The 20,349-nt window shown below is 44.9% G+C and overlaps 1 protein-coding gene across 2 annotated transcripts in view; it reads left to right on the top strand.

The window, feature by feature from the left end:
- Positions 1-20,349, top strand: part of slc8a3 (solute carrier family 8 member 3) — a 124,333-nt gene that overhangs the window by 86,749 nt on the left and 17,235 nt on the right. For both annotated transcript variants that reach the window (XR_013792342.1, XM_079529009.1), the window contains exon 3: positions 5,545-5,651. Coding sequence is in view for 1 of the 2 variants with exons in the window: in XM_079529009.1 (XP_079385135.1) it covers positions 5,545-5,651 (107 nt within the window). In the remaining variant the exon portion in view is untranslated. The remainder of the gene's footprint in view (positions 1-5,544; positions 5,652-20,349) is intronic.

Raw genomic sequence — 20,349 nt, 5'->3', positions numbered from 1 at the left:
AGAATCAAATCAGGGCCTCCACACTGCAGAACACCATGGAGTGGAAGCGATATGTGTGTCGTTTTAGAGCTATCCCTCTCTTTTCTCTCTCTTTCTCTCTTTCTCTCTCTCTCTCTCTCTCTCTCTCTCTCTCTCTTGCGCGTGCTCACTCTCTCGCACACGCGCACTCTCGCTCTCGCTCTCTCAGTTCCCACACTCACGTTAATGGTGGTTTAAACGCCATCTGAAAGGCACTCGGCAGGTTGACAGAAAGTGTGCAGAGTCAAAGAGAGTAAAGGCACACATGGGGAGGAACAAATCTCCAGCTGAATTAGATGAGGTAATGTGTGGTATTGTGCATGGAAGTACAGTCACCAGTGCACCACATTCTCTACAAACATGTATGAAGGATTCTGTAGTGTACATGTAGATGTAGTGTACTTAGTTGCAATATGTGAAAATGAAAATCTCAGTGAGACTCATGAGTCATGGTCCACTGAAACGCGTTAATCAGAGTTAATACAAAGGAAAATGGAACTGATTGCACAGTCTGACTGGTTATTTGACACACTGGGTGTGCTTTAAGTGCAAGACCACTTTGGTAGAGGTTTGGGTTGTTGCGACCGAAGGTCACAGTTAACTATGGAATCGAACTATGTGTCAGGCACCATATATGGTGCCCAGGTCTCGTGACATCATCAGGGATGAAGATGTGGAGACCCTGATGTCATAGTAAATGCAACCTGCTGTCGCAGTTAATCCCATATGGAGATCCCTGATGTCATCACTATTGGCCAGCAACTCTACATCTGAACTCAAACCTCAAACCCTTCCAGATCTCCATATATGGATATATTTCAGAACCTGTTCTGACATTCCATATGTTGACCCTTCCCCATCCATCCTTCCTTAATTCCTTACTGGTGTACAGTAGGTACCTAGCCATGATGTAACTCCAAATGTGGACAAGAAATCAAAAATATTTGCTGCAGTGATTAGAAATTAATAATTCAAAATGAAAATGACATCACGCCTCGTGACACGTCACGCCACCATATATGGCCATCTCCATATATGAAAATCACCACACTGACCTCATCTAACCATGGATAAGCATAGGTGGAGAAGACGGGATCATCACCTAAATCTGCATATATGGAGCCGGCCAGCAACTCTTGTTGATCTGACCTCATCAAACCCTGTACACTCAAGACCGCTCCATATATGGCCGGTGAGGGCATGCATCTGCCCTCAGGGCGTTTTACTGGTTTATGTACTAAAAGAGTGACTTTGAGAGCTGTTTCAGCATACAATGCAGGAGCATATTTTGAATTATTAATTTCTAATCACTGGAGCAATTATTTTTGATTTCGTATCCACATTTGGAGTTGCATCATGGTAAGGTAACTCACAACCCAAACCTCTACCAAAGTGGTCTTGCACTTTAAGCCTGAGGTGAAGACTTTGGGGTGCATTTCATTCATTCATTCATTCATTCATTCATTCATTCATTCATTCAGTCTCTCTCTCTGAATCTCTCTTCCTCTCTCTCGGCTGCCGTGAGCCCAGTTTCACTCACTGGAGGTGTGAACCCTCTAATTGTCTGCCATTATCGTCTGGCGCTTCCCACAAATGGATACTGTGGATCCTAGACTAGCAGCATTACTCACGGATCAAATAAATCAGCGCAACGATGAGTGGAATAGAAGGGAAGTGATAACAGTGAACTAAAAACATGTGTGTGTATGTGCGTGCGTGCGTGCGTGCGTGCGTGCGAGCGTGCGTGCGAGCGTGCGTGCGTGCGTCGTGCGTGCGTGCGTGCGTGCGTGCGTGCGTGCGTGCGTGCGTGCGAGCGTGCGTGCGTGCGTGTGTGCGTGCGTATGGTCACGTGGATCCAGCACACGTGCCAGTTAGTAACCAGGTATGCCCACCCTCTCACTCCCCCCCAGTCTCTGTCTCTGTCAACATCCCCTCCAAGTGAAACCATTCATATTAATGCCAGCATCCTCCTCAGTGGCTGCTGTAAATACCCTGCTCTCCATGTGTGCTTGTGTGCACAGCAGGTGTTTGATTGTATTCCCATTACCAGGTTTCCCTCGCTCCTCTGTGATTGTCTCATGGTTTCGCAATGGCTTCCTGAGTGTTCAGCAGTGACTGCCGCTGTAATCGGTTGTATAGATGGATGAATTATTGATGATCCCTTTCATAGATGAATGCAAATGCTGCTTAATGTTGGCACACTCGCTGTTCGGGGCGTGTGCAGATCGTGCAGTATATAGCGTTTGGACGTTTGTGCCTTTGCACAGTAAATACTAGTGTTAAGTTAACTGTGAAAGAGTTTTTATGAGTGTTCTTGCACATTACATGCGTGTGTATGTTCGTGTCTGCATTAAATCTTATTCTGCACCTGTGTAAATACTAAATACACAATTTCACTTGCATTAGTTTGCATGCCTGTGCTGTGGTGTGCAGCCGTGTAATGCCTTTCAACATAAACAGTTCAGGTGCATGTCTCTCTGCCACCACAAAGGAGATGGTATCCTTTGGCAGATCCATTAGAGTCCATCACTTCCTCCCCTTGTTGAGTCACGCTGTCGACAGCAGACATCTCCCCTAGAGATCTGAGGAAAGCCCTATACTGATTGGTTGAGAAATAAGGGGATGGTGGGGCAGAGAGAAAGAAAGGGGAAGTGGCATACTATAGTGTATAGGGAGAAAGCAAAAAGAGAGGGAAGAGGAATGCAAACTAGATTGTTTGCATTGTTCTGCTTGTGTTGTGTGCTGACAGGATCTACTGTAGATAGGAAAGCCCCCCCTCCCCACTCACCCACCAACCCCACCGGCAGGATTCACACACAGAGAACCACTATACAACTACATTGCATGGACAGTCAAAGACAAAGGATTTAGTGATGGGAAACAATATGAAATACATTTTGAATTCCTTTTCATTTTTAATACCTGGATTCATATTCCTGTATGTGTGCGTGCGTGCGTGCGTGCGTGCGTGCGTGCGTGCGTGCGTGCGTGCGTGCGTGCGTGCGTGCGTGCGTGCGTGCGTGCGTGCGTGCGTGCGTGCGTGCGTGCGTGCGTGCGTGCATGCGTGCGTGCGTGCGTGCGTGCGTGCCTGTGTGTGTGCATGCATGTGATATATCTGTCAGTGTTATGACTGACACAAGCTGCAGCTATATGTCACGGCAGGGAGAGTGCTGTAAACCAGCAGCATATCAGAGAACAGAAGCAGTGTGCTGCTCATCATACATGAGCTGCTATCCATTATGAATGCGGTCGAGCCACTTATCTTATTAGCCCAATCCTTGCTTGTTGAACATCCCCTGACCCCCCCCCCCCACACACACACACACACTCCATGATTAGTGAGCCACATAATAAACCTTGTCATTATGTGCAGGTATTTCTACGTACTTGCATACACATTTCATAGGTGAGCTGCAGCACGCACGCACGCACGCACGCACGCACGCACGCACGCACGCACGCACGCACGCACGCACGCACGCACGCACGCACGCACGCACGCACGCACGCACGCACAGTGATAGGAGGAGGTGATAGGAGGAGGTGCTGTGATAGGGCATGGTGATAGGAGGAGGTGATAGGAGGAGGTGCTGTGATAGGGCATGGTGAAACCCATGCATCTGCCCCTTTCAATTCAGCCTGATCTATTCCTCCAGGAGTTCAGACCATGGAGATTGTGAGCCATCTGGGTGCCGCTGCCTGCTGACCACTTAACTTTCCCCTGTCTCATCAATAACTCTTTAAAAGGATCAATTAGGACGATCAGTGGCATGAGAGCCGCTGGGGGCTTGCTGCAAGGGGACTTATTGAGCTGTTTGTTATGTGATGCTAAGCTCTGTTCTACAAGAAATAAAATAATCTGTCCCCGTTCTGACTTGATTGACCGGTAATTCAGAACAAACTTACAACAGCAAATCCAAGCTTTATGTGTATTTACGTTTGGAAAAGTATCATGAAATACTACAAGTGCTGAACATCGCCCTGATACTGTCTCCTTCTGCCAGCCCAGCCTCTGCATTGCCAAGACTCATGCAGTGGCTCCTCATGGCCACACACAGTACCTGAGTACTGGGTAACTGTGGGGGATCTATCTTGGAGCAGCTGTGGGCCCAAGCAGAGACAAGGGGAACAGGCATACCAGTATGTGCACTATGTGGGCACACTCTGGCGCCTTTCAACCTCTGTCCCAGCTTTTGGCAATTGGGCAAATATGGGCAGATGGCGCTCAGCCACGAATGACAACCCATCGAATTGTCTCCCTATCAAATTTTTTTAGTGGTGCAAACCACTCCAACAACTGGCTTTGTACCCGTGTACCCGTGTTTGTTCGTACCAAAAAAACGAGCATGGTTGCTATGGTTAGCAACCAAAAAAACGAGCATGGTTGCTATGGTTAGTATGTGACGTCACTGACATCACAGATATCACGTCAGAGTGAATCAATCTCTATATAATCAATCTTTATAGTTACTTTATAGTACTTTATAGTTATAGTACTTATGACACAGATGCTTTCCTGGTTCTAATGTACAGTAACTATAACAATAAATGTGTAGTTGCACCACTCAGTTCACACGGGTGTGATTTTTATTTTACTCCTACAGATTTTGTCCAAACATCACGCAAATTACGTAACATCTCTACATTAATTGATCGAGACGGATCTGTTCGATTTCTGCCTATAATGACATATACCCAAAATAGACATGTCAGGTGAAGTGAGGGCAGTGTGAAATTAAGTGTCACCGAAGCCATTTTCCTCTTATCTGTCTTTAGTGTGCCTCCAGAGGCTGCTGAGGCCTTCCATTGTCTGGCTGGCTGCCTGATGAAAAGCACCTCGATCGAAATGTCTAAACCATAAACATCGATTTATATCCTGACATTTTTATCAGTTATCTTTCACTCACCTTTTGCCTTTGCGAAAAATGTCCTTTCTACACATTTTAACACCCTGATTGATTGCGACGCCGCTGTTTTCGGCTCGCTGAGTTCTTAGGTGCCCCCCCTCAAAAAATGCCTCCTTTAAGGATGTAGAGAGAGAGAGAGAGAGAGAGAGAACGAGAAGAAAGAGAGAGAGAGTTGACTTTGCTGGTCTGTTCTACTTATATCAGACCATTGTGATAAATGTGGTTGTCATGACACCCATGTCAGCCAATAAGCTCATTTTGAATGCATGAATGTGCTCTAGCAAGCCATGCAGTGACAGGCTGGTCACTGTGTGTGTGTGTGTGTGTGTGTGTGTGTGTGTGTGTGTGTGTGTGTGTGTGTGTGTGTGTGTGTGTGTGTGTGCGTGTGCGTGTGTGCGCGTGCACGTGTTGGGGGGGTTCTGCAGTGGAGGACAGTTGACCTTCCACCTTCTAACCTTTTCTGTACGCTGAATATTAATCTTACTCACACAGCACACTTCCTGCTTTCCGCCATTCTCAATTAACCTTTTTCTTCTTCTCCTTCTCTCTCCCTCTTCCCTGCTCTCCTGTTACTTTGCCCGCCTTCTTTTTTACCCCTTCTTTCTCTTTCCTCTCACAGCAAAATTGTTCAGGTGAAGATTATTGATGATGAAGAGTATGAGAAGAACAAGAACTTCTTCATGGAGCTGGCTGAACCGCGCATGGTGGACATGAGTCTACAGAAAGGTGCGCTAATATCTTTCTTTCTTATATCCTAACACCCTCCCCATTTCTTTCCTTCCTTTGTTTCTGCCCCCCATCTTTATTTATTTTTTACTTCCCAAGTCTTTCTGTCTGTCTGTCCTTCTCTCTGTCTGTCCTTCTCTCTGTCTGTCCTTCTCTCTGTCTGACTCTTTCTCTGTCTGTGCTAGCAGCCTCCTTCACTAGTCAGTTCCTTCAGTTGCCTTCCCCTCTCTTTCTCACTGCTCCTTTCACCCTTTGCTTTCTCTCTGTATCTCTGTTCATGCCATTGGCTCTGTACACTGTACACTGTACACCCCAGAGCACTCTCTCACACCCTACCCTACATAGTGCATTCACATTCCCACCTTCCAAATACATTCACTACAGACAGACTTGTCGTTGTCATCTGCATGAAATAGATGGAGAGAGCAGTTAGACACGCTGCCACAGTAAGAGGATCACTTGTTTTTACTTCCTGCTTGCTGCACTTTTACTCTACGTTGAGAGTTATTGGTTGCAAAAAATATGAATAAAATACATTTTGACCCTCTTTTAGCTGTCGGATGTTTCAACGTATTGACTGGTAGGTAGCTCAAGAGACACAAGACATTTGTTTTTCTGTTACGATGTAGTGATTTGGTTCTACTGTTACTTAGGATAACACTTTGAGACATCTAGTGAGTCTGTCTTTTGAAACAGAAATTCACAGAATTCAGTTTGAAACACAAACACTGACCATTCTGTTCCAAAACAAAGGTTGTATGGTCCTTACACTTAGCCTGGTAGACCATCCCGGTCACAGAATTCACATTTCATTTAATTTCAGCAGTCTGCTGAATGAAATTTAAATGTGAATTCCGTGACCAGGAGGGTTTACCTCCTGGTCTACGATGAGGTTGCAGATGCGTCATTTTGGCCTGTGGGCACATGGGCACAAAGGGGTATTACTTGTGAATCATGACCCATACAAATTGTGAACAGTGAACTAACCGATCAAGTCCAGGCGATGTTGTAGAAGCTTGCAAGCTGGTGCGGAGGGGTGTAGAATGTAACACTTCTGTGATGCTCATTTAGAGCTGGCAGCTTTGTTGGTGTAGCACACAGGCCTCCCTGTGTTCTGTGAGTCAGAGCCGTTACTATGCAGGTACAACATTCTTTTGTTTAGGGGACAAAGGTTGCATCGCTCAAATTACTAAACCGGCTTATTTTAGAATATACATACACAGTAGAACTACTTAACCACTTAACCACAAAACATTTCTAAATTATTTAAAAAAAAAACAGATCTACAAGCAGATTTCATGCTTAAGTTGTAGATAATGTCTACAGATCTACAAGCTCATATAGCTATTTTCGGCGCATGACACCGGTGAGCAAAAAATGAAGCTTAACTTAACTAGTGGACCGCTCCAGCTCTATAGGGCCAGTGCCTTTTGGCCAAGGGTGCTAGCGCTAGTACAAATCAATCCTGACATGCATGTGGTGTGGTGTGGGGAGAAGCCTGTGTGAACACAGGGAGAACATTCAAATTGCACACAGAAATGGTCCAGTGGGACTCAAATCCAAGACCTTCCTGCTGTGAGGAAACTGTCAGAGTCAAAATGCATTATGTCTGTGTCTATCTGGTACACGTAGCCTACTAACTAGTTGGGTCACAAGGACATGCCTGTAAATAGATTTCTAATATCTAGGCCAGTGTCTCCCAGCTCTGGTCCTTGCACTGCAAAATGTGTTAAGTTAACTACAAGTGTGTACTCGGAGAACATTTACAGAGGGGGGACCCTGCTGGATTCCTAGATAGTTAATTGGCGTTCCAGGTCTAGTCCTTGATTAGAAAGCCACAAGGACAAGCTGGAAGGACAGCAGATGAATGCAGATAACTACCTGCTACAGTAGCACAGAAAACCAGTATTACTGCTAGGGTTCCCTGACATGCAGGGGTGATTTAATCTGTGAATCTGCAGTAACTCCAGACATCTGTGTCCTCGTACTTGGCATGAGGTTGTGTTGTCCTTGTAGGACGGGTGCTAGTACAGTAATGTACTCTTACACTCTGTCGATACATCTCTGCAGTGCACCAATGTCAAAGACATTGTACATGCAGCATGTTAATTAATTATACATGGAGATTTAAAGGGATTGTGATGAAGCAAGTAATATGAATGATTACATCAACCCCCCCTTCACCACTCTACTGTGTGTTGACACTGGATAATTCACGGTTTTAATACAGAGGCTAATGAATGTTTCATCTATATAGTTATAAATGTTTGCTGTGCATGTGATCAATAGATAATGAAAAAAGTCGTAACTTTTATATTATTTTGTACTTTCAGCATTCCTTAATGAATGCAAAATGAGATGGTGATGAAATATCCAGAAAATTGCAAATTAAAAATTTGATGAAGAACACCAACCAATTAGCAGAAAGACTTCACACATAGACTCTTTCTGGTCTTGCCAGCATACCGTATGTGCCGTTCTCTGATCCTTGCATCTCGGAACAGTATGATAATTCCGGTTTTCATATATGATGCAGTGATTATGCTGTTGTTTGTAGCTGCCAACGTGGGGCTGATTAGGTTTGTTTTCTCCTTATTAAAGCCAAGAGTGAGCAAAGGAGTGGAATTGATGAATATTCTATGAGAGCCTTTGTATTGTTTTACTTTATTTTCCCAGTTGTCCTCCTCTCTCTTCATACATTATAGACTCTAGAGCCTCGTCCTCCATTCCTTTGGCAGCATACCCCCCCCCCCCCCCCCTCTCCCCATCTACTGATAAACTCTTTCACAGCACCAGTAGTTACTTACACTTGACTCAATGCCGCTACCTACCAGGAGAGCAGAACACAACAGCTGTGGTGATTGGTAGGGGGTGGTATAGACCTCTCCAAGCTGGCGGGATCCCACTTTGGACAGTGGGTGAGTAATGGGGAACCGATCAAGCCGACAGTCACCGCAACCTGTCAGTCTGGACGGGAGTTGTTTACGGCTGGTCACTGTGCCGCTGCCTTTCCCTTAAGTTCACACTGACGCGGTCAATATCGGCAGCACTTAATGGTGTTGTGGCTGGGGCAGGTTCACTTTACTGCTGCTGCTGGTGTTGCTGCTGCTGCATCGACACAGCCCTATACAGAGTCAGGCACTCTAAGACTCAGGTACGATAGAATTATCATCGCTGTCGGGTGGAAACCTTTTCATGATTTAGTCACAAGCTATGAATACTTTTCACTGGTTACGTAAGGGATAATGTATGGCTGAGTGGTCATTGTTTATAGATAAATCATCCTACGTGTCGGTGGTTAATCAGCCTGTCGGTGATTTATCTATAAACAATGACCACTGACACCACTCAACCATACATTATCCCACTTACGACGGCTATATATATATATATATATATATATATATATATATATATATATATATATATATATATATATGTATACCGTATATAGCAGATCTACAAGTTCACATTGCGAAGCGTTGTGACTGTGAGCTTATAGATATACTATTTTTGCTACTTTTGCACGACACTCTTGAAATATGAACATATAGGTTTCTGTCTGACAGCAACGTTATACTGCTACCTGTGCTGTGTGATGCTTATACAAGTCACTGTACTACCAGTGGAATTGCTACTATTGCCTTTGGTGCTCAGGCACTGAATGGACACAACACAGCACCATCAGCAGTACCAGTCCACTCTGAGGTACTGCACAATTAATTTGAGTTATTGTCTCCACCATGCCCAAGGCATGGGGAGAGAGTATATAGGTACTCAAGGGTTTTGCACCCTTGCAAAACACATTTTGACATTACTTCTTCAGATTGTATCCAAATGTCACACAAATCGGTACAAATGATCTATATAGTCATGTGATCAACACAGATCTGTTAGATGTTTAATATTCCATCCTGATTGGCTACGATTGACATCTAAAGTTTGCACGACTGGCCCGTTTACAACAAAATGCTGCAAATCATGAACGCATGCAGTGTCTGATTACAGTGAAACTGTGCACGCAATTAATGCCACCCTTTTAACATTGCCCTATTATAGTGCCACAAGGAGGCACATTTTTGTAAAAAACAAACAAACACATCTTTATACTTTTACTGCTACACAATTTGTCCAAACAAAACGTTACAAACATTCTTCACCTGGTCCTGCTCCGAGGAGCAGGACCAAGTGTTATGTTTCTTTACACCTCTTTTGACGCTCTTTTAGAGCATCATTCATGGTCACCCTGTTACTGTTGGTGCAATTGCTGCTGTATTGACTAAATATGTGTTTTCCCCTTACCACTACACTCTACAGCAGCGGTCCCCAAACCTTTTTGGCCTTGCACCCCCTGTTACCTCCTGACCTAGCAGACGCACACCCCTCGTATTTGCCGAAAATTATACATTTTTTTATATGATTATGGCAAATAATCACAGAATGTCACTGCACTGAAAGACATGCAGCTTCTGTATACTCCCGCAGCTGCTCTATACATCTCCTGTTTTACCAGATTTTGCCATTTGTGCAAAATAACCCCATAAAACCGCCATTACCCTTTTCATGTCACGCACCCCCTAGAGCAGGGGTGCCCAAAAGGTAGATCGCGATCTACCAGTAGATCACAAAGGCTGTGCAGGTAGATCACATGACATGCCCCTAAAGAGTATTTCATTTAAATATATTGAAGAAAAAAAATACATAAAAAAAGAAAATACATTTCTCCCCCTCTATTTCTCATTCCAAGTGCATTTGTCTTATACTGTACAGAATGTAACACGAACTCTACTATTCCGAAGCCCCCTCAGGTACATATTTAAACTATTTTCAGCAATGGTATAATAATTGATTTGGTGGGTAGATCTTGCCGAGCTGGTCATTTTGAAAGTAGCTCTCAAGTCAAAAAGTGTGGGCACCCCTGCCCTAGAGGGAGTGCGCGCACCACAAGGGGTGCACGCACCACAGTTTGGGAACCCCTGCTCTACAGCATTCAGCTGGTGACTTAACATTTATTGAGCACGGACTGTACTGTATTTGACATGCGCATGTCCTCCACCATGCTTAGCTATTCAGAGAAGAGAAACTTGAGGACATTAGGAGAATTTTTGTGTGTAAAGTATGTGAAGATTTGACTTGGGTTCACTGTGTGATAGATCTAAAAGTCAACAGACGGAAGGTATAATACATACACAGTCATAACCTCCAGATACATATTTTCCGGTCCATATTCATATAAGTGCAAAAAGTGCACTTTCCTGTTGCATAATTCAAGGTTAGGGATTCAGTATGGTAATGGAACACCATATGAAAGAGCTATCGAACAAGTAGAATTACCATGAGCAAGATCAGCTCAAAAAGGTGAGGAGCATGAAACTTTTTAGCCGTAGAAAACCTAGCCTGAGGCATAAACTGTGTACTCGTACAACGGAGTCATGTGCCAAGAAATGCTGATCTACAAGCTCACAACGTATCGCATTATTGTGCGCTTGTAGAACGGCTATTTTTGGCATGCATGTGAGCTGGGAGTGAGTGTGAGTGTGTGGTGGTGGCCAGAGAGAAGGCCCTGTCACCCCAGGTTCGTTTCTTTGTCCTGGGGATATCAAGGAGGTTGACATCACCCGACCCGAGGGAGCGGGGTTGGAGGAGTTCAGAGAGGTAATGGGGAGCCTGCATGGTTGTTGAGGGCCTTGTAGGTGGTGATTAGTATTTTCCAATCTATTCTGTGGTTGACTGGGAGCCAGTGGAGGTCACGGAGGACTGGTGTGATGTGGTCCCTGAATCAGGTTCTGGTGAGTAGACAGGCAGCAGAGAGCTCTACAATTTCTAGGGAACAAAATGACAGGTTTGGGGGTCATGCCGACCTTACTGTCTAACAAAGTGGTAATGCCTCTAAACTAAAGAATAGAGAGAGAGAGAGAGAGAGAGAGAGACAGAGAGAGAGAGAGGGAGAGACTGGCTAGAGTGTGAATTAGGGGCTTGAGCCTGGGAGTGTTGGACCTTCAAATGACACTGCAAAAAACAGACCACTATGCACAAAGAAATGCACAGTCTTGTCAGCTGTGTCATCATTTATGTACGTGTGTGTGTGTGTGTGTGTGTGTGTGTGTGTGTGTGTGTGTGTGTGTGTGTGTGTGTGTGTGTGTGTGTGTGTGTGTGTGTGTGTGTGTGTGTGTGTGTGTGTGTGTGTGTGTGTGTGTGTGTGTGTGTGTGTGTGCGTGCGTGCGTGCGTGCGTGCGTGCGTGCGTGCGTGCGTGCGTGCGTGCGTGCGTGCGTGCGTGCGTGCGTGCGTGCGTGCGTGCGTGCGTGCGTGCGTGCGTGCGTGCGTGCGTGCGTGCGTGCGTGCGTGCGTGCGTGCGTGCGTGCGTGCGTGCGTGCGTGCGCATGCTCTGACAATCAACATCTGCATGTGTGAACATGTGTACAGTACAAACTTTGATGAGAAACACTGACACACGGTTGAAACGGATAGTGTTGCACTGTGTGTGCGTGTGCGTGTGCGCGTGCGTGCGTCTACTTGCGTGCACACAGCTGTAGAATTAATATCCATCTCCTCCCTGCAGTAATCAATCTCCCTCCCTGACACTTCCCATTGGAGTCATGCCTGACGTAGACCCATCCGCCCTGCTCTCTCACAGAGCTCTGTGGCATCCAAGGGCACTTCACATACTATTGTGTGAGCTACTCTCTGTCTTCTCTCAGCCACTCTCTCTCTCTTGCTCACACATGCACCTGCACGTGCTCCATAAGTTATATTGTGGGACGACCGAGCATCTTCAAATGCTTAAAATTTGCATTTAATCTCTTTTGAATGAATTGATTATTGATTGATTTGAACGATGTATGCATTGATTTGCCAGAGACCTATGGCTGCATGGGCAATGTTATATTGTGAAATGATATATTGATATCGTCTGGGATCTTTATTCTTTTAATAGCAGACCTATAAGCTCACAACAGCCTACTCATCATGATACATTTAGTCTCTGTCAGGTGAAAACCTCATATACCAAATGCATTTACTTTTCAGGATTCAAATTGAAAAATATCAAAAGTAGCAGATCGACAAGCTCAAAACATCAGCTTCACAGAGTGTTTTGAGCTTGTAGATCGGGTACGTTTTATACTTCTGTGTGATGCTGTAGTAGTGTAGTATGATACACTATAAATATTAAATATTAAGATAAGAGGTTTCTGCCCTACAGCAACGCTTTGTAGGTGGGTCTATCGAGCATTATATATTATATATAAATCCAGCTCAGTGCCTATGCTAGGAAGGACATAATGCAGGTCAGATACAGTTCAGATGTGCTCATTTCAGCACCTCATGGGAAGGCAATGCCATGATTCCTGTCTATTCACATAAAGCGTAGAGAATCCATCGGAAACATACATAAAGTTAATATAATATAAGTACCAATCAATGCCTGTGCTGGCAGGATGCCGCGTTATAAAGATGGGTCAGGTATAATTGGAATATCTTTATTCTGAGGCCCTGGCTGTGATGCATTTGAAAATCAGGCTATCCAGCAATATCTCCCCCACTGGTTCACAGGGTGTGCTGTTGTTGCAGAGGTGAAATTACTTTGGATTGCTGATCCACCGCCCCAGGGTCTGTCTGTGTGGGTAATGTGGAGGGGAATCGTGTGTGTGTGTGTGTGTGTGTGTGTGTGTGTGTGTGTGTGTGTGTGTGTGTGTGTGTGTGTGTGTGTGTGTGTGTGTGTGTGTGTGTGTGTGTGTGTGTGTGTGTGTGTGTGTGTGTGTGTGTGTGTGTGTGTGTGCGTGTCCATGTATTCACAATTTCACATTTGAGTGCATGTCTGTAGGATAGATCCTCAGTAACAAAATGGCACAATATTACAGTAATAACTATTCAAGCAACTCTGGTATAAATTGTACTGTAAGCTTTCTTTGCTCTTCCTTGTCTGTGCGTATAAACATCCCATCCCACCATGCTGCTTATGAATAAAGTCTTACTTTTTCACATAATCCTCATTAGATTCCCTTTGTCTGGGTCAACGGCCAACATAATATCTATGACACAGTAAGGTTCATGTGGATCTGCCCTTTGTGCTACTTTAAAAGGCAGTTTCTTTGTTAGCAGTCAACCCAGGTTTGACCTCATTGCGTCATTTCTGTATGGAGAAAAGGTGTTATTTTCCTTCATAGTGGATCAGAAAGCCTGGGATTGAGAGTGGATTAGTGAAATAGGAGAAATGATCTTCCACTCACCACTGTAAACAATGCTATTCTCACACGCATGCATAAACATAAAATCACAAGAATTCAAGCCAGGTTACAGAATTTATGGTGACGGGATTTGAACAGCAGCTCAGGCTGGTTGATTTCCGTCTGGGACCCCCCACACCCCCCATGTCTGTTCAAAGGGCTGAGGTAGCCTACTCAATCTTAGACCTAGAGGAAATCTAAATGACCTGTATTGAATCAATTAGATGCCTAATTGGGCTGAGATAAAGACTACATTTTCTTATCACCAGCCATTAGGATGTCACTCGGGATCTCCCGACGGATATGCCACTGGGTCAGAGTGAAGCAGCTGCTAGTTATGCCAAGAAAATGCTAATGCAGGAATATACGTACCATGTTGTCGCTGTTGGGTGTAAAGCGTGTTTGTTCCAATCCGCTACTTTTCAGGAAATAGGAAAAATCAATCTGTGTGAACTGAGCGCTGCAAGTTTGCAACCATACAATTATTGTTATAGTTACTGTACTTGTTATAGTTACTGTACTGTACAGTGTACATCATGTACGGAAAGTTTTTATAACGGCAGTGGGTGCCCACCCGCCCCGCCCCGCCCCCCAGTGCGGGAGCACTCGCCTATTAGTTTGCATTGCACAGTGTGCTCAGTGCGCTATTTCCGAACACGCCCATTGTGTCAGTGGGTGCTTCAGCCCTCAAGCACCCCCGGACTCGACGCCAGTCCTTAATTTCGGGCCTTGAGAACTCTAGTTTTTGCCGGCTGCCGGGCGTGGCTGCACTAATAACTTTGGGGCAGGCCTGTCTAGAGTTTGAATGGACAGGTATCAGTCAAAAGGGGACATCGAAGAGGAAGGACGGATGGGGAAGGATCAGCATACGGAATGTCAGAACAGGTCAGCTCCATATATGGAGATCTAAGGGTTTGAGGTTTGATGTCAGATGTAGAGTTGCTGGCTCCATATATGCAGACCTAGTTGATGATCCAGTCTTCTCCATGTATGGCTATCCAGGGTTTGATGAGGTCAGTGTCGTGATCTTCATATATGGAGACGGCCATATATGGAGATGGCCATATATGGAGCATCGGCCATATATGGTGGTGTGATGTGTCACGAGGCGTGATGTCACAAGGCGTGATGGGCTGACAACCATATATGGAGGCGTGACCTGACTGACAGGTTTTCATAGTAATCTGAGACCTGCGCTCGCAATTATATATTTTAAAATATGCATTAGTTATATATATTTTTTTTTTAAAAGATATAAAATACCATACCAAGTTTCCTTCCCCCAGTGACAATATGTAAATGTAAAATATTGACCATATGCTTGGTTATAAAACACATAAAATGAAGACGAATGATTGAAGGGAATAAGGTGGTTTACTCATGTTTCAATCTCATTTTGTCTTGGTCTGCCAGATGGTAATGTATGGGTCACAGAAGGTGGTTTTCTGTTCTGTCTCTTCTGGGATGAACGCATGCTAGAATCAGACAAGACAGGAATAACCCATAACCGCCCCCATCACATCTCGGTTGATTAAACCTTAATCTCATCCTGACCAGTTAATAAATGATTAAACGGTTAAATATTCTGCTCTGCTCGCACAATTCCCTAAGCAGTTCTGAGAGAGTTGGCTGTACAGCCGCAGCAGTGTAACAGGGAAGTATGAAGCACCTCCATGTACGGTAGGCCTATACTACAGTCTGAAGTTTAAAGTGGAGATACACTACCATTTGCTTCTGTGGGAACTTTCATAGCAATATCAAGTATTTCTGAGTGTATTTAATGGTAAATTGGTTCATGTAAATGCCAACCATTTCAACCGTCTCAATGTGAAAAGGTTTGGGAACCGCTGCTCTTGAGAGGGGTTAAACTACCAGTTGCTACAGTGTACAGTGGAACACCCCACAGCACTTCACACCTGGACACACACATCTGCTATCCTATGTGTGTCCTCTGGGAAGCGTATGTAGATGCAGTGCCTCAGCCAGTTGCAGAGACAGAAGCCCTCTGGGGCATGGGAATGAACAGGCTGCAGCTGGTAGCCAGCCAGCACAATTTAGGATATATACTCAACCACTTGACCGCACGTTGCCAATGAAATAAAGTAGAACCGAACACAGTAAAACTACAAGTTTGATGAGGGCTTTATGGCGTTGCATGCAACATTATACACAGCGGGACCTCCCACAAGCGGTCCATTATAATGGCTAATGGCACACTGGCCGCTAAGTGACTAATACCTGCCTTATTAGTCGTCGCCCCCCACTGTTTTTACCATTCGTTTTCCAGCCACTCGCAGGGCTTTTGCCCTTGCTCCCACCACTAGAGACCGGAGGCAGGGAGACCTTGGAGAGTGAGGGATGGGCAACAGCTGTCGCTCCCCGCAGGGCCGTCAACCTGTAGCTGGAGGAAGCAGGAGCGCGACCCTGAGACCTCCGGCGTGCTCCGCTGCTCGGTTCAGAATAAACAGCACAAGGACAGCGGATGACAGTTGGTTGACATTGAGGGATTTGTGAGAACTCCAGGGGGCGGTCATGGTTTATTCAGGTGCGGTTGCAGACACACTGGAGGAGTTGGGATGTTTTTCTACAAACTTTACATTCCTAGATATTATTCTTCAAGCCGCAAACAGGACAATATACAAGGCGTCAATCTTCAGTATTATATCACACCACCTACAAATATTTTAGTCAAGTGATGAGGCAAGGTACTGTACACAAAAGATCTCGGGTGCAACCTCTCGTCTGTGTTGTGGATTGCACAACTGTCTTAGTGTTTTGACTGAGAACAGGGAGAGGGTTAGCATTTCGCAGGTCACTCCTCTGCCTAAAAAAGTCCCCCTTCTCTGTTGTCGGCAGAGGCTCAGTGTTCACGTGGTCCTCTCTGAATACAGATGACACAATTAATATTGAAATCCAAGAGGGATTACATTAATATGTCAAGAGACATCCTGATTCCTAAATTTTAGCAGTAAGACACTGATACCGTCCCCCCAGATTTGAAACAGGCTTAAATAAAGATTATGCATGAACATAAAGGGACGGCGGCATAGGTGACCTACAGGAATTGGCGGGTAGGGCTGTGTGTGTGTGTGTGTGTGTGTGTGTGTGTGTGTGTGTGTGTGTGTGTGTGTGTGTGTGTGTGTGTGTGTGTGTGTGTGTGTGTGTGTGTGTGTGTGTGTGTGTGTGTGTGTGTGTGTGTGTGTGTGTGTGTGTGTGTGTGTGAAGGAGAGCGAAACCTCAGAAGATCATTGATCGGCTTCTGTTTTATATAGTGTTCTGTGTTCTAGTTCTAATTTTGTCTGAAATTTGTTTTGTTTCACGGCTTCCAATGTCACCGTATCCTTTCTTCTCTCTCCTGAAAGGATCAAATCCCCCATGTTTAGTGTTTACTAAATAGCTGGATATATAGGCGGAGAAACCCTGTTGCTGAACAAACACTCTACAGGCTATAGCAATAGCAATGATTGCCATCAGAATATAGATTTAACTGTTATTTTTAACAACAAACATACCACCTTTAACACAGAGGATTTTATTGTGTACTTGGACCAAACAATTCTTTGGTAACACTTGCTATGCATCCCATGTATATAAAGCTTTCATACATAGGTTTCACTGACTTTGTGGTCAGCAGCAGAGGCAGATGGGTGGTTCCTTCCATATGGTTCCTCGCTGTTCCACCCAGCCATGGCACAAATGTCACGACTCGAAGGCCCCGTCGGTGGCTCCTGCACCACAGAGAAATCACACTGGCACGGATGAATGGGTCTAATTCAAATGGGAGCCCGGCTGCTATTCATGCATTCATGGGGCCCTGACTTCATTAAATGGCCCGCTTCTTACTTTCCGGGGGGGTCACAATGAGAAATGTCAGAGAAAAGCAGGGTGTGACATGATAATGAACATTATAAAGAGTTAATGCACTTCCTCCATTATAAGACATTTGATTTGATGGAAGAAAAGGCACTTGGGATGGGGGTGGGGGGTTCTATTCCGATTTGGTTAGCCTATACTGTAAATAGAAAGGTCACAGGTTTTGACTACTAATTGTGAACATGTAGTCAATCTGGCTAAAACAGAATGTCAGATGAGTTAATGAACTGAATTTGAAAAGTTCAAAGAAATTATTTAGTCCATAAATAAAATATTGTTTTGTGTAAGCAAAAAAATTACAATACTCTCCCATTATGTGACTTTATTTTCAAAGCAAAAGTAATTACCAGTTGGCAGTTTTGTCACACATGGGAGACATCTTATTTTCACCTGCGCGAAGATCATGATGCGAAATCTTTTCTTTTTTATGTAGGCTATTTATTTGCCCTCATATAGTAAGTTAGTTGTCTTAAGTTACAGTGTCGTGGAGTCATGGTGGCTATTTACAACCACACACAGTCCATTCTCTTGACTCAGGCCCGGTTCTTCCTACAGGCCGACGAAGCAACGGCTTCGAGCGCCATGGGGGAGGGGCGCCAAAAAAAAACTAAAAAAAAAAACTTTTCTTTTTCTTTTTTTTTTTAAACATTTCATTTTTCTTTTTTTTTACTCTGTCCCAACACTGTCTGCCCAGTGTCCCCCCAGTGCCCCCCCAGTGCCTCCCCAGTGCCTCCCCAGTACCTCCCCAGTGTCTCCCCAGTGCCAGTGTCCCGCCAGTGCCTCCACAGAGCCTCCCCAGTGTCCCCACAGTGCCTCCCCAATGGACCCCCAGTGCCTCCACAGTGTCTCCTCAATTTTTTTTATTTTTTTTTATTCCTGCTTGGGGCGCCAGATTGCTCAGGACCGGCCCTGTCTTGACTGGACCGTGCTTGTGTTGTTGTCAAAGTGCTAAGGTGCGCTATATACTTAATTAAGTATAAGCCTTTTGAAAATGTAACAAAAAATAAAAAGATAAATACATTACTGATTGAAATAGATAAAGAGGGCGGAAACCACTCTTGGAGAATCAGCCAGAATGAACACTGGAACAATAGAGTTCAGATGGATGAAATGCCACTGTTATACAAGTGTTTGAGGTCGTGTTGGTGATTTAGGGTGGCTTTGCTCTCTTTCTTCAAGGACAAAGCTATAAAGGATGGGTCTCGTTCTGTCAGACCTGAAGGCAGTCATGTTCCCATTTATTCTGAATCTCAATACAGTAAATGTCTAATACTGTATGCCCTTCATTTATATATGTTAATAAAAATAAACAAAACGTAAACATGTCCTTCTGCCCTTCTACTTACAGTACTATGTTTATTTTATTGTCACTTCTCCACGGCCGATATGTGTCTCGGTGTATAAGTATTGGCCGATCTACAAGCTCATAAAGTGCCGCAATGCAAGGCTTTGTGAGTAGATCAGATCACATGGGCAGACATGGGGGACGACAAGCGAAGGTCGGCATATTGTTATCAAATTATATTTCTTCCTCTGGCCTGGTACCGTATACAACTCTCACTGCTGCCACTGCTCTGGTTGCTTCCAAACAAAATACCTCCCGTTGTGTCAAAGCAGACCTGATTTATGTTGCCGTCCTTTTTTTTTCCTCCCCAAGAAGAAGGTCATGGCTGAAGGACGGTCTCTGTCACTTAGCAAAATGACCCACGCCCACGCCCCAACACACACCACCCAGAGACCATTCGATTACATGTACTATTTACAATGTAGTCATTTAGCAGACGCTCTGATCTGGGACGATGTCTGTCTGCGTAAGGTCGGAGAGTAAGCAGCATGAACATGACGGGACCATATGATTTGGTCCGTTCCAAACACACGGCGACATGAAGAGATGAGTGTCACACAAGGAGACTGTTGTCTGGTAACGGTTACCATGGATGCCACCACGCTCTGAGAGGTGGAAAGAGACAGACACAGTGAACCAGACAGACAATGAACCACAGACATAGGAGAGGGAGACTCAGAGAGGGAGAGAGACTCGAAAGCCCTCCACCATCTGTGATGAGCAGCCCAAGGACCAGTAATTGCTCCTGAGAGGTGTGTGTGTGTGTGTGTGTGTGTGTGTGTGTGTGTGTGTGTGTGTGTGTGTGTGTGTGTGTGTGTGTGTGTGTGTGTGTGTGTGTGTGTGTGTGTGTGTGTGTGTGTGTGTGTGTGTGTGTGTGTGTGTGTGTGTGTGTGTGTGTGTGTCCTTTTCTCAGCACAGAGATAGGGGTATGCCCTCCCCCCTGCTACCTGTCATGCTGGTGGTGGCGCCAGTGTCACAGGTCTATCTCATGCCCAATTCATCCTTTGTCCCACGAGTCGGCAAAACATGTCAGATCTCTACAATCTACTTTGCGACAAGCTTGTAGGTTGGGTATTTTGGGAAATTGTGTTCGTATGGACACTCGACAAAGCCAGATGCACCGTGGTGGATTCGAACCCCTAGACAGGGGACAGGTACTTAACTGCACCACCCAAGCCCAATATCATTTTTATTTTATTTTTTTCCTTTCCTTTCAAATTGGCCCCCTTTGCGCCCCCACTAGCAAAGAAACCT

Source organism: Electrona antarctica (genome assembly GCF_951216825.1).
Source record: "Electrona antarctica genome assembly, chromosome: 18".
NCBI lineage: Eukaryota > Metazoa > Chordata > Actinopteri > Myctophiformes > Myctophidae > Electrona > Electrona antarctica.
The sequence above is the reverse complement of the archived record's forward strand: the minus strand, read 5'-3'. Positions and strand labels throughout refer to the sequence as shown.